The 17,661-nt window shown below is 45.8% G+C and overlaps 1 protein-coding gene across 3 annotated transcripts in view; it reads left to right on the top strand.

Moving 5' to 3' along the window:
* nhsl2 (NHS-like 2) overlaps window positions 1-16,572 on the top strand; it is a 99,047-nt gene extending 82,475 nt beyond the window's left edge. For all 3 annotated transcript variants that reach the window (XM_031851214.1, XM_031851216.1, XM_031851217.1), the window contains exons 5-10: window positions 5,995-6,177; window positions 7,353-8,454; window positions 8,570-9,725; window positions 9,893-10,202; window positions 10,790-10,907; window positions 11,988-16,572. In XM_031851214.1, the coding sequence (XP_031707074.1) occupies window positions 5,995-6,177; window positions 7,353-8,454; window positions 8,570-9,725; window positions 9,893-10,202; window positions 10,790-10,907; window positions 11,988-12,309 (3,191 nt within the window). In that variant the 3' untranslated portion in view covers window positions 12,310-16,572. The remainder of the gene's footprint in view (window positions 1-5,994; window positions 6,178-7,352; window positions 8,455-8,569; window positions 9,726-9,892; window positions 10,203-10,789; window positions 10,908-11,987) is intronic.
* Window positions 16,573-17,661: the final 1,089 nt, after the last annotated feature.

Below are 17,661 nucleotides of genomic sequence, written 5' to 3'. Positions count from 1 at the left end.
TGTACTTGGTGGGTACTCACTTCCTTCTGAGAGAGAGAGGAAGAGAGGTTGACAGAGGAGTGCTTTGAGGACATCATGTTTACTCTGATCTTTTATCTGATTGTCAACATATCTCATGAATAGGAAAAGTTAATTTGTCTTCATGTGAACTCTTTCCGACTTCCCCGTCTGTGGTCTCATCCTCAAACCCTGTCGGGTCCTTCCCAAGACGTGAATCTCAATAAAAAGAAGCGGGTCAGTTATTGTAGATTTTTAAAGCAAACAACAGGAGTTAACGGCCTTCCACAGTTAACAACGCTACAACGTTCATGAAGCACTTGATTTAGCTTTCATTCCTCATCTTTTAAAACGACATATTTATCATTATAGTTATCTTTCTTTCTGTGGGCGGCCCTCGTTTGTTGGGGACTATTTCCGGCGGAGGATTAATACACATCTGCTGTCGTTGTCGTGCGGCTCATTGATCATTTCTGGACAACAATGGATCTCTGAGCACAAAGGAATAAGATGTATTCTATAAGTCTTTGTTAGGATCAATTCATTGTTGTTTGACAATGAAAAAAACTATAAAATATCACCCCCTCTGTCTCTCTCTCTCTCTCCCTCTGTCTCTCTCTCTCTCTCTGTCTCTCTCTCTCTCTCCCTCTGTCTCTCTCTCTCCCTCTCTCTCTCTCTCTGTCTCTCTCTCTCTCTCCCTCCCTCCCTCTCTCCTTCTCTCTCTCTCTCTCTTTCTCTGAGAACAGGTAGCTTTTTGCAGCCAGCTTGCTGTTGCCATGGTAACTCGCCGCTCTTCCTCTCTCCTCCCTAAAATAAAAAAGAGAAAGGAGAGAGAGAGAGGAATAAAGAGAAATGGTAGCGGAAGAAAAAGTGAGTGAAAGAAGAAGAAGAAGGGAGAAGTAGGTGAAGGAAGGAAGATGCAGTTTGAGGAAAGACAGAACGAGAGAAGAGGAAGATGGAGGGATGCGGGATGAAAGGATGATGAATGAAGGATAATGAGGGATCGTTTTTGTCACAGCGCCCTCCTCCCGCCTCTTCCTCCTGCACTTCTCGCTCCGGCAATTTCATGAATGGCTGAAACTCTGAAGATGTGAATGCAGAGAGGGCTGAGAGACAGAGAGACAGACAGGCTGTAGGCAGACAGACAGACTGACAGACAGACAGAGAGAGAGACAGACAGACAGAGAGACAGACTGTAGGCAGACAGACAGACTGACAGACAGACAGAGAGAGAGACAGACAGACAGAGAGACAGACAGGCTGTAGGCAGACAGACAGACTGACTGACAGACAGACAGACAGACTGTAGGCAGACAGACAGAGAGACAGACAGACTGTAGGCAGACAGACAGACAGACAGACAGACTGTAGGCAGACAGACAGACTGACAGACAGACAGACAGACAGACAGACAGACAGACTGTAGGCAGACAGACAGACTGACAGACAGACAGACAGACAGACAGACAGACAGACAGACTGTAGGCAGACAGACAGAGAGACAGACTGAGAGGGTTAAGACAGTTATGTTTATTTTTGTTTTTCCACTGTCAATTTACAACCTCCCTAATATTTGATTTCAGGGACATTTTAGTCATTTTGAGGGAGATTTGTTAAATATGTATTTAGACGCACGTTGCCTGTGCAATTATTTTGCTCTTTCATAAATGACACACACACATTCATTTAAGAGCATCCGTTGATTTCTCATCTTAAATGTGAACCTGTGCACGATGTATAAGTGCAGGAAGACAAAGAGACTGTATCTACATTTCTAATGAACGTGCACCTCATGGCTGTACACTGAAACACAAGCAGCAACACTTATCTAATCGCTTTCTACAGGAAGTTAATAGAGTGAATACAGGTGCACATTTTGATTGGTGGAAAGAGATAGAAAGAGAGAGATAATAGAGTTAGGGGGAGAGAGAGAGAGAGAGAGAGAGAGAGAGAGAGAGAGAGAGAGAGAGAGAGAGAGAGAGAGAGAGAGAGAGTTTTTGTCAAAAATCCCTTAAATGACCAAAACCAACATGGGTTTTGTCCGTCTCTAAACTTTTTTAGAAAAGTCCTTTTTTGGGGCATTTTGGTCAGACAAAGATCCAGTTGTTATGCAAATGTTGTCTATTTAAGTAAATTAGTGGTTGGCAATCTTTGTGCAGTTGCTACTTTTTTGTTAAGCCTGTAAATTTGTTCATTAATTCTACAGAAGCGGTCAATAATAAGGCTCGCAGACATCATTTACAACAAGAAAGAAAAGAATCGTAGACTATGAAACAGGCATTTCGTCAATGCAGTCCTGGATGTAGTGTGATTGGGGAGTTTAACAGAAACACATACCCCTTTCCCCCCAAAATTAGCTCTTTTATGAAGGTTTTTTAAACACAAGAGAACCCCCCCAAAATAGGAGATAGACTCCTTTCCCATTGCCAGTAAGCTTTAGTAGAAGACTTGCCTGGTGTGTCACGTTCAACATCACAAACAGCGTTTAACGATGGTCAGTGAGGTAAAATGATCGTTTCTATCAATAGAGTCTTTGAGCTTTGAGGAGCTTTGAGGAGCCCATACAACGGCTGTTTCTCTTCACGTCTAACTCCGTGAATTAAGCGTTTATTTCTACCAAACCAGAGTTGGCGATTGTTAAAACAGTGTTTTTTAGTCCAGTGGGAAAGCAGCTGCAGAGAGGCATTCATGCTGTCGAGCTGCAGACAGTCTAATCTTCACAGTTTACCAGGAATCAAACGGAGGCGGAACTTTTCGGAACTGCTCCAAATCCTATTGGCTCCACATTGGAACCGTTGATGTTTTGAGCACCTGTAGGACTTTCCTTGTGCCTGTTGGTTTAAGCTCTCCAGTTCATCCTTGACCTTTGAAAGAGCGGTTGATAAAACAATCTCCTTTCACGGTCCTCATTCTCTCTTTGACTGGAGCTTTTGACCGCATCGCATGGACTTCATCAGCTTCGTCAGCCTGAAGATGAGACGAGATGTTTGAGGCAGTTTTTGACCACATTGATGTGGATTCAAGGAATAATTCACCCACAAAATGACCAATGATCTCAATCATTCACCCCGTATTACTTTGAATTCTTGAAGAATACTTTGTTTTTCTGTCATGTCTCCACATTGAAGGGATAATTAAAAAAACAGAGTAAAATCCTGATCAATTGAAGTTAATGGGGTCAGCGTTTTACTCCTTCAGAGGGCAAAATGTTTTAAATATTCAGATTTTAACAAAAATGCCTGTGTTTGGGAAGTAGTTAGCATATGACTGGATAAATGAGCTGAGTTGTGTGAGAGTTAAATGTGGTCCCCATTAACTTCCATTCATCAAGACTTGTCTCCGTTTTTTGATTCCTCATTCGCTGCAGGGGCCTGTGGTAAAACGGGGTGAGTAATTGAAATAAAAATGGTTCTTCTGTGGTTGGAGGACTCATTTAAACCTGTAACGTCTGTGTTTCGGGGCAGGGTCTCTACCCACAAGGTCCACCACAGCCACAACTCACAGCAGGTGGGAGAGCAGTGAAGCCAGGGCCATACTGAAGAGACACTGTGATGAAAGAATCATTGTCTTGTCTCTCTGGTGAAGGCTGCTGACAGTTGAAATAGCGTCTGTTATTCATGGCTGCAGGAGCAACACAAAACACTCCCAGCCTCTGAACGGCGGCTCGATCAGAGACGAGGCCGACGGCGTCCTGAAAGAAAGACGGGCATGAATGTCACGTTGCTTGCTGCCTAAAACTGTCGAGATATTGTCCCTTTGATTGGATGTAATGAGGATAAAAGAGGCAGTCCGGTCCAGCAGGAAGTGGGTGAATGCATGACAGTCAGACAGGAAGTCATATCTTTCCCCGCTCAATGGTTGTCATAGCTTAGTCTCTGCTGGATGGCGGTAGATGTTATAGCCCAAACACTCTTATTTATTCATGCACAGAAAGGGAACAGCTGTTAAATGGCACTTGGTGAACTCTAGAGACAGATTGGTGGAGAAATAGACGGAGGATGAATGACTGAGGTAGATAGACTGCTGACGAGATGAAAAGACAGGTAGTCAATGAGAGGAGCAGACCAACAGGTGGGAAGATCCCTTCATTCTGAATAGACAGCAAAGGGTTTTCTTTCTCTTTGATAACCTAAAAGCCGCCACGATATATCTGCCAGGGTTGGTGGCTTTCACTTAAATCAGTCACTTAACGATTATCCAGCTAGGAAATTGGATTTCTAGCCTCCAAAATTCATTTTGGTGCAAAAACTCGTCACCGGTCACCGGAGCTTTTTGTTCTGGAAACGTGGATTCAAAAAAACTGGAAACTGGGAGTTTTATCATGTAAAGTCTCTGTTATTAGTTTGCTCTTTGGTCTCTCGGATAGCTCAAACATTTGTAACTCTGTGTTGTTCGATAGCTTGGATGTATAATTCATCCTCGGCACTGCAACAGGGGAAACCAGTACAATCAGAATGGAAGGAAGGCGGGGTGGAGTCATGTGTGACTGCAAACCCCCCTTGAGATGCAAGAAGAAGACAGACGAGACAGGTAGAGGAAGAGAAGGTGAATGTGTCGGAGCTTATGAAAGACGGTTCCCTGCGCTTTGTTTTTGGTTTTCCATTCAGCGTCACGTTAGTTTATGGTTTCCAAAACAAGCAGTTATTGAACTCAACACTCAGCGCTTTCATGAAGAAACTGAATGCAGGATATCTGTATTTTGAGTGCTTACTTGTCGTCACTGGTTGTACAATAAGCACTGTATTGCTCCTATAACTCAGTTTGTGTTGGCGCTGGTTGCTCACACTTTTGCATTGATTCAACTTAATTTGATTCCTTTTTTGTTTTGCCTCATTGATTTTGTGCGTCTTGTCTTCACTCTCCGAGGTAAACCAAACTTCTCTGCACGGCTTCGGTTTCGCTTGCAGGACATAAATTGTCAGCAGCAGACCGATACGACTGTCGCTATAACAGGGCTGATGCCTTAATAGAGGCCCGACTGAATTATGCGGTCGAGTGAGAGACTGCGCCGCATGTCGTCGAGGTAATCAAGTGGGTACCTGCTGCCTCCGATGACTCATTGGATTACTGTCTGCTCCGACGAGACATCACAAGGACAGGAAGTACAACAGAACAGCAGGTTTCTCAGCAGTGTCTGCTGTAAATCACTCTGGATTAGAAATGTAGAACATGTAGGTTCATGATGGCAGGAAAAAAAAGGAAAAGTGTGGCTTTTCACGCATGTAGTTATAACAGTTTAATGCTGTCTTTGTCATTTTCAATGTTCCTCCTATCAGTTGAAAAAAAAGAGTTATCGATTTAAACAATCTGGTGCTGATGCTAAAATCGATGCTTCTTTTTTACTTGTGGTCTTTTATTGTGAAACATTTGCAGGAAGTGTGGAGTTCTATTGATGGTAGCGTAACAGAATAAAAGCAAATGGAATTGATTATTTGATGTACTTTTTTGAATGAAAACTATATTTTTGGTAAAAGAAAAAGCAGTAGATCATGTTTGACAAGAATTTTATATGAATATTAAATGTGAGAGAGAAGATCTTGCTATTTGAACTTTCACCAAAGCTTCATGTGAACAATTTCCGAGGATTCACATCACATTGATTTCGTAATAAAATTGTGGCTCGTGCATCTGCAGCCAATGCACTTCTCCACAATGTCACTTAAAATGTATTTTAAAGCCACTTCAGTGGTTCTTGGTCCATCTCCAAATACCATTTAACCTGAGCGAGACAAGCTGTTTTTTTATTACATTGAGTGTAATAAAAACGCTAAATCATATTTCTTAAAATGTTGCACCCTTTTAAGAATAACTTTAAATCAGGGGATGCTGACAGAACCTCTCTACACATCTCTATCTCTCAAGAGTCGTGATCTAATTCTTCACTGCCATGTCAACGACATGATTGGATTTAGAGTTTTATTGAATTTACTGTGTGTCAAGTAAAATGACTCTCCCTTCCCTCTCACTGACCTCGCTGTTGCTCTGCTCCTCCTCCAGGTGAAGGGAGAGGAGGGAAATTCCACGGTGTCGACCTCCTCCAGCACTCCCCGTCCCCATCCCCCTCTCCAGGGGACCCCTTCCCCCACCAGCCCCGCTCCCTGGAACCCGTCACGGACACTTTCCACCAGAACCTCCCCCTGAGGAAGACCCACTCTGACCTCGACACAACCTTACCTGCAGGTGTGTGTGCGCCACCAGGAAGCGCTTACCCTCCTCCGGTGTTTCTCTTTTCCGTTTCTTCTTCTCTTGTCTTCCCGTGGTGCAGTTCACTACAAAAAGAAACATCTCTACTCATTAACTACTAACCCCAATGTCAGCTGAAACTCTGTTGGTGTTGAAACCTTAGAAGCTCTAGATTCTACTGCACAAGGTGTTTTCTGCTTTTTGAAGCTGTAAAAACATTTTCCTTCTCATTTGATACCTTGGGAAGAAGAAGGCAGAGATGGGACCAGGACAGCTAATTTTGTGTTTCTAATAACGATAGAAGATCAAAGATTTTCTTTTTATCTTGCGAAAAAGTATTGCATGTTTATATTCCCACTTGGCTTAATCCTGGTCACTGTGGCAGGAAAACATCTTAATCATTTTCCTCTCTGCTTTTCACAAATCTGAATTTTTAATTTAACAAAAAACACAACAGTTTCTTCCTCCTGTATTTGCGGTGATCCGTTTTGCTTAATAAAGGACCGTGTTGCCAGCAGCCAGGATCTTGTCATGCCTAATTGATTTATTCACTGCAACACGGATGCTCAAATGCAGGGTATGAAGTATTCATGTAAACAGTTTAACTTGAATAAGGCCTTGATTGCAGACAGGCAAGAAAAAGAATAGCATGTATCTGAAATAAAAAATGTTGTTAAGAATGATGAACATTGAACATTTTTTATGTAGTTTATTTCGTGTCCATGACCAAGTCAGAACATTTTATAATCTATTTTGAATTTTGATCCATTACAGAGCAATGCACATTTTTATGCAGCCTGCAACAGCCAATCACAAAAGGGGTCAAGTCACAGGAACACCCGAGATGAGTAGTCATTCACTGATTAATCCAAACGCACACATAAAAAAGCAAACATTCACATCTTGTAGTAAATAGAGTGCAATGAATCCTGAAGGTCTGGTGCTGTTAAGGATTACGTGCTGTTAGTGTGCAGAAGTGTTTTCAGATATAAGTTGGCAGCCAGAAAGTGTGTAGTTTATGTCAAGGACTTATTGTTGTTGAAGTAAGCAAGACAGTCGATATCATGCTGTGAAGGGAGATACGCTTTTTTAGGTGGTTGAATCTGCTATAAGGTCATGTGAGTTTGATTAGATCAGTCGAGTCGTATTAATTGTCTCCTCCTCCTCCACAGGAAACACACCGGACCATCTTCACCCAGGAACTATGGACACGTCTGGACTGCTGTGCTCAAACACACCTTCCTCTTCCTGGAACGGACCTAAGGGCTCCACTTTTTCCCCCGGAGCGTGGAACGAGCCGTACAATTACAGCATGAACAAAGGCCCGGCGGTCCCGCCGAAACAGCACAGCATCATCGGAAACGCTGGAGGAGGGACGCAAGACGGGGTGATGCTGGTGAGCTCAGGACAGTCGGTGAGCTCACTTTCCAGTTCGTTCACGTCGGTGACGAACCCTTCTGGGAGAGGAGGGAATAACATGCCAGGGATTTCACTGGCAGGGGCGATGATGGGGAAACGGAGCGAGACGGAAGGGGCTGCCGCGGACGGAGGGAGGGGAGGAGGAGGGGGGATGGCGGAGGCAGGGAAAGGGCGGGAGAGGTCGGCACGTTCCATAGCAGCGGCGAACGCCTTCAAGTTCCGGGAACGTTCCCTTTCTACGCCCACGGATTCTGATTCCTTCAGCTTTACAGAAGGTGGTTTAGGCCAGCCAGACGGGAACATGTTGCCCACAGGGAACGGGAATGCTATGACATTAACAGACCACCAACAACAGCATCATCACTTTCTGGGTTTGGGTGAGAACTACGCCCTTCTCTACCCTAGAGGGAGCTCCGAAGACAGCGCCAGTACCACCGACACAATCTCTGTCACAGCTTCAGACTACAGCGCCGACGGCCGCTTGCGCCTACGCTCCCGCTCCATCTCGCTGAAGAAATCCAAGCGCAAGCCGCCCCCTCCTGTGAGGAGTGTCTCTCTCATGAAGAACCTTGGAGAAGCCGAGGGGCGAATCCACCATGGAGGCGGCCTTTACCGGGATGGCCGGCCAAAGAGCCTGCACATCCCCAGGGACCACTTCCCAGACTTCCAGCCCGATTTCCTCCTGCCCAGTTCGTCCTGCTCCTCTAGACCCAGTGTTGTGGAGCGGGAGCTGGGCCATGGAGGCACTGATGGACCTCCAAGCCTAGAGGTCCAGGCACCCGAGAGGGAGGGAGAGACAGAGCTAACCTTCCCCACTCACTGGCAGCTGGGGGAGTGGAAGAATGACCCTTACAGGTAGGAAACACTTATTTGCTTGATCCAAATTGAATGTGTCTACTTTTCTGGTTTGTTTTGTTTGTTATTTGTTTGTTAGGTTAAGACTAGAAATGCAATGAGTTCTCTCTTCCAGGTCTTTATCAGGCTCCAGCACAGCAACGGGTACCACAGTGATTGAATGTATGAAAGTCAGAGGCAGCTCGGAGTCCCTGCTTGATTCCCCCTCCACCTCCAGAGCCACCTCACCCTTACAGCTCTCCATGGAAACCGACATCAAGGCGTACTCGCCCTTCAAACCCCCGGGGCTCATGTCCCCATCAAGTGGCTATTCCAGCCAGTCAGAGACTCCCACCCCAACTGTTCCACTCAGTCACATGGCAGGTCACGGGACAATAGGGACATTGGGTTGTAAGTTGCGTCCAAAGATCCCAGAAAGGAAATCATCGCTACCGTCGCCCAAGGACCCCACTGCGAGGTCTAGATTGTCCTTTGAGATGCCAGGGAATGCACATCTGGAGCTGTCATCAATCAAGCCAAAGCAAAAGGCCAGCAGGCGACATTCTGACACCTCCACGGCGGCAAAGCCGGGGAAAATCAGCCCCAGCTCCACGCAGGCATTGCCTGTGGTTACCCAGAATGAGCTGAAGACTATTCGGCTTCGCTGCGTCTCTCGTGGTGACCTGGAGGACTGCCCTGATGGGGCGTCTGACACCATCGAAGAGGAACAGCATGGCCGGGACTTTGGCGAGTACCCCAGCCCGCCACCTACCCTACCTAAACCCAAACCACCTGTCGCTGTCAAGCCCCCGTTGCCCAAGCGGCCCCTAAACTTACTCCTCAAGTCTCCTTCCCCTTCCTCCACTTCCCCCCTAGCCCTCGATTCACCTCCTGGCTCACCCGTGGACCGGCCTGTGCCCCTAGGCAACATCTACAAAGTCATGAGAAGACCCAAACCCAAAAAACCTCCACCACAAACAACAAGTCCCTCAGTTCTACCAGATTTTACCACCCATCCACAAACTGCCTATGATCATCCATTCCTCCACCACTCCCAGTCCCTCTTCGATCTCCCTCCTCTTCCGGACCCCCAGCCTCTTCTTGAAGACCCAGCAATGGAGCCTGAATTTGATGCAGACCCAGAGATCCGTCTTGATCCTGGGGACGGAGGTTCGCTCCCCTCTCCCTGCAGCAACCAGGAGGCTCTGGAGCTCCAGGACAAAAGCAAGACCCTCCCCTCAAGGATGACAATCTCCTGTCTGGCAGAGCTGTCGGACAAAAAGAAACCCAAGGTGAGGAAGACATGTCTCAGAAAATGCATTATTCTAGGGGCGTTATTAATGCAAACAGTAGAATTACAGTTCATGGAGGCAAAGAATCTCATTTATGTCCTGATTTTTAAGTAGTTTTACTCATGTCTCAGAATTTGTGATGTATTTAAATCGCCATTCGTTTCCAGGTTCCACCTCCAGTCCCCAAGAAGCCGAATGTTCTGCTTCTTCCCTCGTCGGTCCACTCCTCCACCAATGGCAGCACAGAACGTCAGACCCCACAGACCGACAGCCCCGTGGGTCTCCGGTCTCCCGTGGGAACATTCCCACCAGAAGAGTTTCACGGTTCTCCTGTTGTTCCCGATATGCTTGAGCAAGATGAGAACCACTTGGGAATATACGAGGAGAGTTCCAAAGAGTCGTCACTTCATTCGTCCCTGCATGATTCCTCCCTCACAGAGCTGGAAGGGCAAATGACCTGCACTGGGATTGGGGCAGGTAACTGAAGCAAATTCATACCCTGCAGGCTTTATTTCGAATTTTTGAGGTAGCGTTCATTAATGACTTAGCTAGCGAGCAGTGACTTACTTTTGGTAACTTCTGTGGTGTTGCAGTGTCTGTCGACTAGATATATGTGCACTTACACATCAGAATCATCAAGGTGTGGTTGTGTATTTTTGGATCGCTAAGAACAATGAAATACACCCTACAGTACATGCAGTATTAGCTAATGAATACTGCTTTATGTTAGTCAGAGGTTTTATATGCATGTGTTTGATGATAGCCTGTCAGAGCTGCTATGGTTGATTAGGATCCTTTCCTGCTGCGTTTGATGCATAACTTTCTGATTCTGCCAGAGGAGATTTCTCCGGTTTTGAAGCAAATCAAAGCTCAATTGCTCTAAAATTGGACAGAATCAAAACACAGACTGGTTCCCACTGTTTGAAACAGTGAAGATGACATTCATCATTATTATCTAATTAATACCTGGATGTGTATGCAACCAAGTCAGATGTACTTGGAATTGCATACACGTGTGTTATGAATATTGGCTTTTGGTGTATAATTTCTCTCATCTTGTTCAGATGACTCGGCAGTCAATGAGAAGACGGTACTCCACATCGCAGAGGAAACGGACGGCGACTTATTGGCCGGCACGGCCGCAACGCACACCACCGAAGACCTGTTCACTATTATTCACAGGTTTGTGTGTGCACACACATACATATACTGTAGTACACATCTCCGACATTCAGTATACACACTTGATATTACAGTAGATGCCTTTCCTCAAGAGGCAGTTGGAAAAGGCTTAAACGGTGCATTATTAACTTATTACCGGAGATGGTTTCAGCCAATGCCAAGCTTCCCTGCCGGCTTATTATAACCCCGAGCGTGACGCAAAGACACATTGTCCCATTGAAAAGGTGTGAGGCAGACCGGACTTGAGGTTCCCTAGCAACGGCTACATGTACATTGTGCTACTGCATGACCACCGGTCCTTTTTTCAGGATCTCTCTAACGCACACACACACACACACACACACACACACACACACACACACACACACACACACACACACACACACACACAAGAAAGCTAGTCTCTAAGCAACAAGTGGTCATGATTTTACCTGGCATGATGCTGAAAATAGCTTGAAAGCCAGAGAAGGAAAAGGTGAGGGGGGGGGGGGGCAGTGTGTTCATCTGTCAGGAGAAGGGATGGAGTCCTTTCTGTAGTTACACGGTTTACTTTACTGGAGTCACTTTCACACATAGCTCCTCGTAGATTACTGGAATGACCTTTCAGGCGTCGCTAGTGATTTTTTACTATTCACACATGCACTACATTGAGAAATATTGCCGCCTCGCGCCCCAGAATAGATGGGGCGAGGGACAGTCCAGCAGATAGCAGTAAGGCCATAAAACAGAACAAGAGGAAGATAAGGGCAAGGTGTACACAGCAGTAGACACCTCTTATTATTTTTACAAACATCGCGGGTGAAGAGCCTTTTTTGGTCCGACAATGTTACTGGTTTCATTTAACTTTCCTGAAATGTCACTAGGTCTTGAATTGGGAAAATTGTTGTTACAGATTTCCTTCTGATATCGATATCAATGCCTGTCCCCATTCACCCAAGCAAGAAAATGTTCCTAGAATTTCGGGGACTTCATGTGTGAAAGGGGCCCATCTAGTTTGAGGAGTAAATTACGAATTAAATGCGCTTCTTTATCTTATCATTTTTTACCGTTTGCTAATAATCTTCTCTTTTCTTTCCCCAGGTCCAAGCGAAAGGTTCTAGGTCGCAAGGAGCCGACGGACTCCTTCGGCAGCCGCCAGAGTCTTGTGTCCCCGGTGAAGCACAGCACCAGTGGTAGCGACCTCCGAAACATGACCCTAGGCAGCCAGAGGTCCAGCTCCCGCAATGAGAACTTCATGGCCCTGCTACAGAAGAAAGGCGGCAAGTCTTCCGGCGGAGGAGCCAGAGTCTCCGCTATGGAGCTTCTCAAAAGCACAAACCCTTTGGCGCGACGGGTCACAGAGTTTTCAACCACCTCGTCGCCGACCGGCGAGGGAGGAGACGGCAAACCCAACGATCAATGAACGGAAGTATCGGTAACGGATGTTAACCAGGTCCGTTTGCTGTCGACAAAGCTACCAACCAATTCTACAATGTGCCACCCACTGCAGATGGGGCCTTTTGACCAACGAGTCCAATCGGCTCGCTCCAACTACTGATTGACCATTTGCACTGTCCAATCAAATTGGAGCACATTTTTTGGGCAAAATGGTCCCTCCCATGGTTGAAGCGCTATTGTTCCCTGTCAAACCAGCCCCTCTAGGAAAAAGCGAGAAATCTGTGGAGAGCGATGTTTGTTCCTTGCTATATTTTCAATGAAGGGTGGAGGTTTTAAGGTTTTGCTTCAACGCTGCACCATATTTTCCTTGTTGGGGGACCTGCTCAGTGTGGAGGCTGGATGCATAGATGGATGGGTGGAGTGGACACTGGGAATATAAGGATATACAGTGGATATCTTTACTCCTGGCTCCTTCTGGATGAACACAACAAGAGTCCCAGATGACAACAATCGCCATACATATGAATCTGTAACCAGTTATTACTGATCCACAAGGATACCGCAGAGGATCAGTAATTAAATGAATCCAAGAAATGAATGGAATAAAAATTCAGAAGATTTAATAATTCATCTACGATTCAACCAAAGCCCTCCAACCAGTAGGACTACAGTGCCGAAACCTTCAGACCCATATGAATTGAAGGGTAAATTATTCATGGTGTAAAGAGGCACCTGAGAAAGAAAATATGCCCCAAAACCTTGGGCATCATCATAACTCCTCATCTCTCTATGGTGATACCGTAGCAGTCGTCAGCATTGAGCGTGACTTGAGCGGACAAAGTGCAGGATTAACAAAGAAGAAACCACATGGGGGGCTTTTTGCCGCCAAAGATGACGCATGGGCATGTCACATATTTTGTTGCTCGTGCTACGAACATGAACGTGGACCTTCGAAAGAAACATTCTGCAGAGGTACCCGGCAAAAAGAAGAGACATTTTGGAACGCAAGCACTTTTCTTTTTTGCATTCGCGTCCTGACATTTTTTTCTTGGGACATTCATCAATCCATGTTTTTTCAGTCTTTGTTTAAATGTTTTTTTTTCTCTTGTATGCTTTTCCTACACATGCCAGATGGCCAGATACTGTACATGCTTCATTGGATCGTACGGTATGTATCATGTACAGAGATAAATGTGACGCATCTATCAACGGATATCATTTGCGAACACAAGGACTAAAAATAGTGTACAGCAAGCAGCTTGGACTACACACTGCCCACATGATGGAAGGAAAAACACACTCAAACAAACACACACAAGGACTAAGGAGTAACGCCATGGAAGACAAACAGAAAAACAGACGGGAACAGTGTGTGTGTGTGTTCATACGAGTGTGTGCGCAGATGAAATCTTGCCTGTGGAGTTTCTGTACGGAGAGTATGAAGCAGGCCTGGTTATTAAACATGGTTTTTATCCATGTTTGGTCTCTGGTGACGGGACCAAAGGACTATTAAAAACTACAAACAGACCAGAGGGGGCCTAACGGTGTGTGTGTGCATGTGCGCTTGTGTGTGTGTTCATGTGTATAGAGGGAAGTGCCAAAAAAACAAGACAGAGAAGAAAGACAGAGGGAGAGCGTGCACGTACCTGTGCCTGTTCATGTGTTTGGCATTTTTGTGCGTGTGTCATCACTCCGTGTGTATATATGTGTGTATGTGTGTGCATCGTCACCCCGCCATCTCTTTCTTGGGGATAGGTTTGGAATGCCCCTCTCCATACACCCACACATTCCCCAGGTTCCGGAACCAATAGGATTCGGGAATCAAGAGGATTCCAGAACCCGAAAGGATTCTGCAGAGTTTGGAATTCCGGAACGAGGGAGCGACTGTGTGCTCCGTCTGCAGTGTCGCAGAGGGACGTTGCGGGGGTCGTTTCTGTTTGTTTTTCACACTCTGTCTCTCTCGCCTCAAAGGTGAGGCGACGGTCTGTGCCTCCCTCCTCCTTCCCACTCGTTCCTCTCCTCCTCCTTCCCACTCGTTCCTCTCCTCCTCCCTTCATCGCTGCTGGAGAACGCGCTCCATCTGTCTCTCTGCATCTAGCGTCATCCCTGTTTCCCTCTCTTCTTCTGGCACGTACGGTAGCACACATTCTCTTTCGTCGCCTATAAACTGCAGCCTCTTTCTGTTTTTACACGTAGCACCACTCCTCTATATCACTTCCTCTTTTAACCGTCTCTACATCCTCCTCCCTCCCTGACCCTCCCCCATTTTCCGTTCGCCTTCACCCCGTCTCTCCCATCTCTCTCCCTCCTCTCCACCTCTCTGCATTCAGTCTATGCATCCGAGCTCGGCAGACGACACGACACCGGATGAATGTCAATGACTGACTGTTAAGAAAATACATGCTGTGCTTAGTTTGAAAAAGAAAACACAAAAAAAAATCAATCAACGCTTACGTATCTTCTGCCTTCTCTCTTTCTTGCTCTCTGAGTTTTTATACTTTTATTTGAACCTTTCTTTCGAGTATCCCAAACGTGGGATTAACATGGAGGAGTGAATGGATAGGATCTGTGCACAAACACGCAGGGTTTGAATGTGTTTTTGCATAAAGGACCTTTACTTTTGGACTTATGAGCGAAACACCCTGCGGTATTTGACCCCCTGACCGACCCTCAGTCCTGGATCACCGTGTGGACGGTCTGAGAATGTGTGGATTAGCAGCGGTTCAGCTCTAACACCTGATTTATCCCCTGCATGGATGGACGTGTGGAGGGGAGGAGGGAACCTTTCATCTCTTGACGCCCAGTCGATCCCTCGGTGCTATTGAGTCAGAGCTCCCCCTAGTGGGCGGAGAGGGAGGGAACCGCACCCAACGACGAGAGAGTAAAAGAAAAGAAAACTCCTTCACACACGTCTCTCTTCCCTTCAACAGTCCTTCAGGTACTCCATCATCCTGAAAAAAAAAGATTTAAAAAATACATAAATGATCACCATCTATGATGACTAGTCAAGTGACGCTTGTTTTAAATATTTAGTGAATGAAAAAAAGATAAACCTATAAATCTCTGTGTTTGTTTGCCTTGTATACTGAATTATGGGCGTGTCGCTGCAGCGCCGACTGTGTTTTTATTTTGTTCTTTTTTTTTTGTATTATTTGAGCTGCCTTGGTAGTAAACACACACAAACGCACACACAACCTTTGCAAAGAGTGTAAAAAAGGGAGCATTTGTGTTTAATCTGAATCTAATCTGTACTCGCTATCTCCAAACAAACATCTGCCCACATCTGCATTCATATACAGGCATGCAGAGGAGGGCAGTGTGTTGATACTTTACCCCTTTTAGAGCAATATCCCTCAGAGCAATGACAGATCCGAGATCAGATACGTGAAGTTGGAAGCGAGATCAAAAAAACCTACAAAAATGCATTTGAGCTAAACCCACAGATTCAGGGGCCAGCGTGTGAGCAGAGAGGAGATATGAGTGCAGTGTCGGGAGAGACGGGATGTGTTTGTTTCGGCACGATAATAACGGGAACAGTTTGATGTTGAAGAGCATTACGTGGTGTGGAGACGCACGGCACGTCTAAAAATGGGGGTGTAAAACGTGGTGTTGTTTTGCCTCCTGTGCCGACAGATGAATACATCTTCAACGCGAGGCTTTTGGTTCGACAGTCTTTAACAGGGAAGTGAATAGAGGTACAATCATGTGGGTACACTGGTAAATAAAGAGTGCTATCCCTTTTGTGGGGATGCATTTCATTTGATATTGAGGTTTTCAGAAGCAGAGTTTCACCGGAGGCAGAAATAATCTCATCGGTTGCGTTACTGCCAACTCGGTGCCATATTTTTTGATACATTTAAGGTCTGCACACAACAAACTTACGGACGATGGGAACAATTGGCCCTCAGTGCATTCGGCCGACCAATCCACCAACCAATGAGAATATGTTAGCCTCAAGTGCAGCTCCGCCTCCAAGAAATGTCTGCAGAAGTATATTACCAATCTGAAATATGCTGACAACATATTTTATTGAAAATGACATTTATATAAAGTGTGAAAAAGAGAGCTGACACTAGAAATATATTGGACATGTAATCCATTATCCCTTCTTTAGGAGCGAGGGAGAGGCGGAGGAGGGGAATGAGGGTGTGGAGCAAAGGGGTTGATTCCTCTGAACGCGAGGATTACCACGCCGGAATATACATCATCTTTCCCTTCACCTCCTCTCTCCCTTCGTCTCGGCTGTCGCGTGACTCAGAGGAGTAATCGTGTTAAAAGCCCCCCCCCCCCTCTCTCTCTCACTCTCTCGTTTGCTACCCTGCAAAGTGATAGAAAGGTACGGCAAAGCACAAAAGAAAAGAGCACCGCAGTCGCTCGTTAATTAATTTGGTTTAAATTGTCGGTCTCTGCAGATACGGACCAGCCGAGCACAGAGACGCACATTAAAAAGCCGTGGGGAAGAAGTGAAGCTGGAGTTCAGGCGAGCATACTTTCCTCTGAAACATTAATCTGAATAAGCGAAACAGAGTTTGTGTGACTGACACGTTCACAGTCTTTTGTTAAATATAATGAGCAGAGCAACTAAAACACCAAATGCCAGAGGAGCATAAACAAATCAAACGTCCCTTCAGACTTTTAGACTACAAAACAAAGTGGACCACAAATCATTGTGTCAGAGATTACAAAGGAGATAATCTGTCACAGACACACACAAAACTAGAAGTCTTATTAGTTTACCGCTTTGTAGAGAAATCTACCACAACGGACACAAAGGCTTTACAATAATTGCAGAACTTAAAGGAGCAGCGTGTAGGATTTCGCGACCCAACCACAACCCCAACAAGTATCAGGTTTTGGGTCAGGTTTTTTTTTCGTGTTAGGGTTATTTCCCAGATATAACTTCTCTCTCTGACTGCTCTGTTTTGCAATGAGAAAAGGGAAAAAGATGCAAAAACTACAGTGTAGCTTTGGGTTTTCACCATTTAGGCCGGTGCAGAACTTCGACCTATAACACAAAACTTTATATATTTTGGCTGTAGCCCACCACTATGCAGTGCGTCTCAACTGAAAGCCCCCATACATTACATATGGAAATGTATTTTAGGGGTAAAATGCTGAAAATGACCAGAGTGTGCAGTCCAGCTTTACGAGAGAGTGAACGAGGAGGGGAAAGGAGAAGGAAGGGTAATGGTTGCAGATTTGGGCCAAAGAGTATGTTGCATTTGTTTTAAGGGTTTGCCAGAGGGGTGGCGTTTACAGCGTTTGGACATTTTAGGGGTACTGACGTCCCTCGCTGGTAAACCCCGCCCTCCTGCCACACCAAGCAGAGTAAAACAAACCCCCCCCCCCCCCTCCCCCCCCCCCCCCCTCGCCGAGA

Source organism: Anarrhichthys ocellatus, unplaced genomic scaffold (assembly GCF_004355925.1).
Source record: "Anarrhichthys ocellatus isolate YVR2014 unplaced genomic scaffold, GSC_Weel_1.0 scaffold11, whole genome shotgun sequence".
NCBI lineage: Eukaryota > Metazoa > Chordata > Actinopteri > Perciformes > Anarhichadidae > Anarrhichthys > Anarrhichthys ocellatus.
Note: the sequence above shows the minus strand (reverse complement) of the source record. Positions and strands in the feature narration are given on the sequence as shown.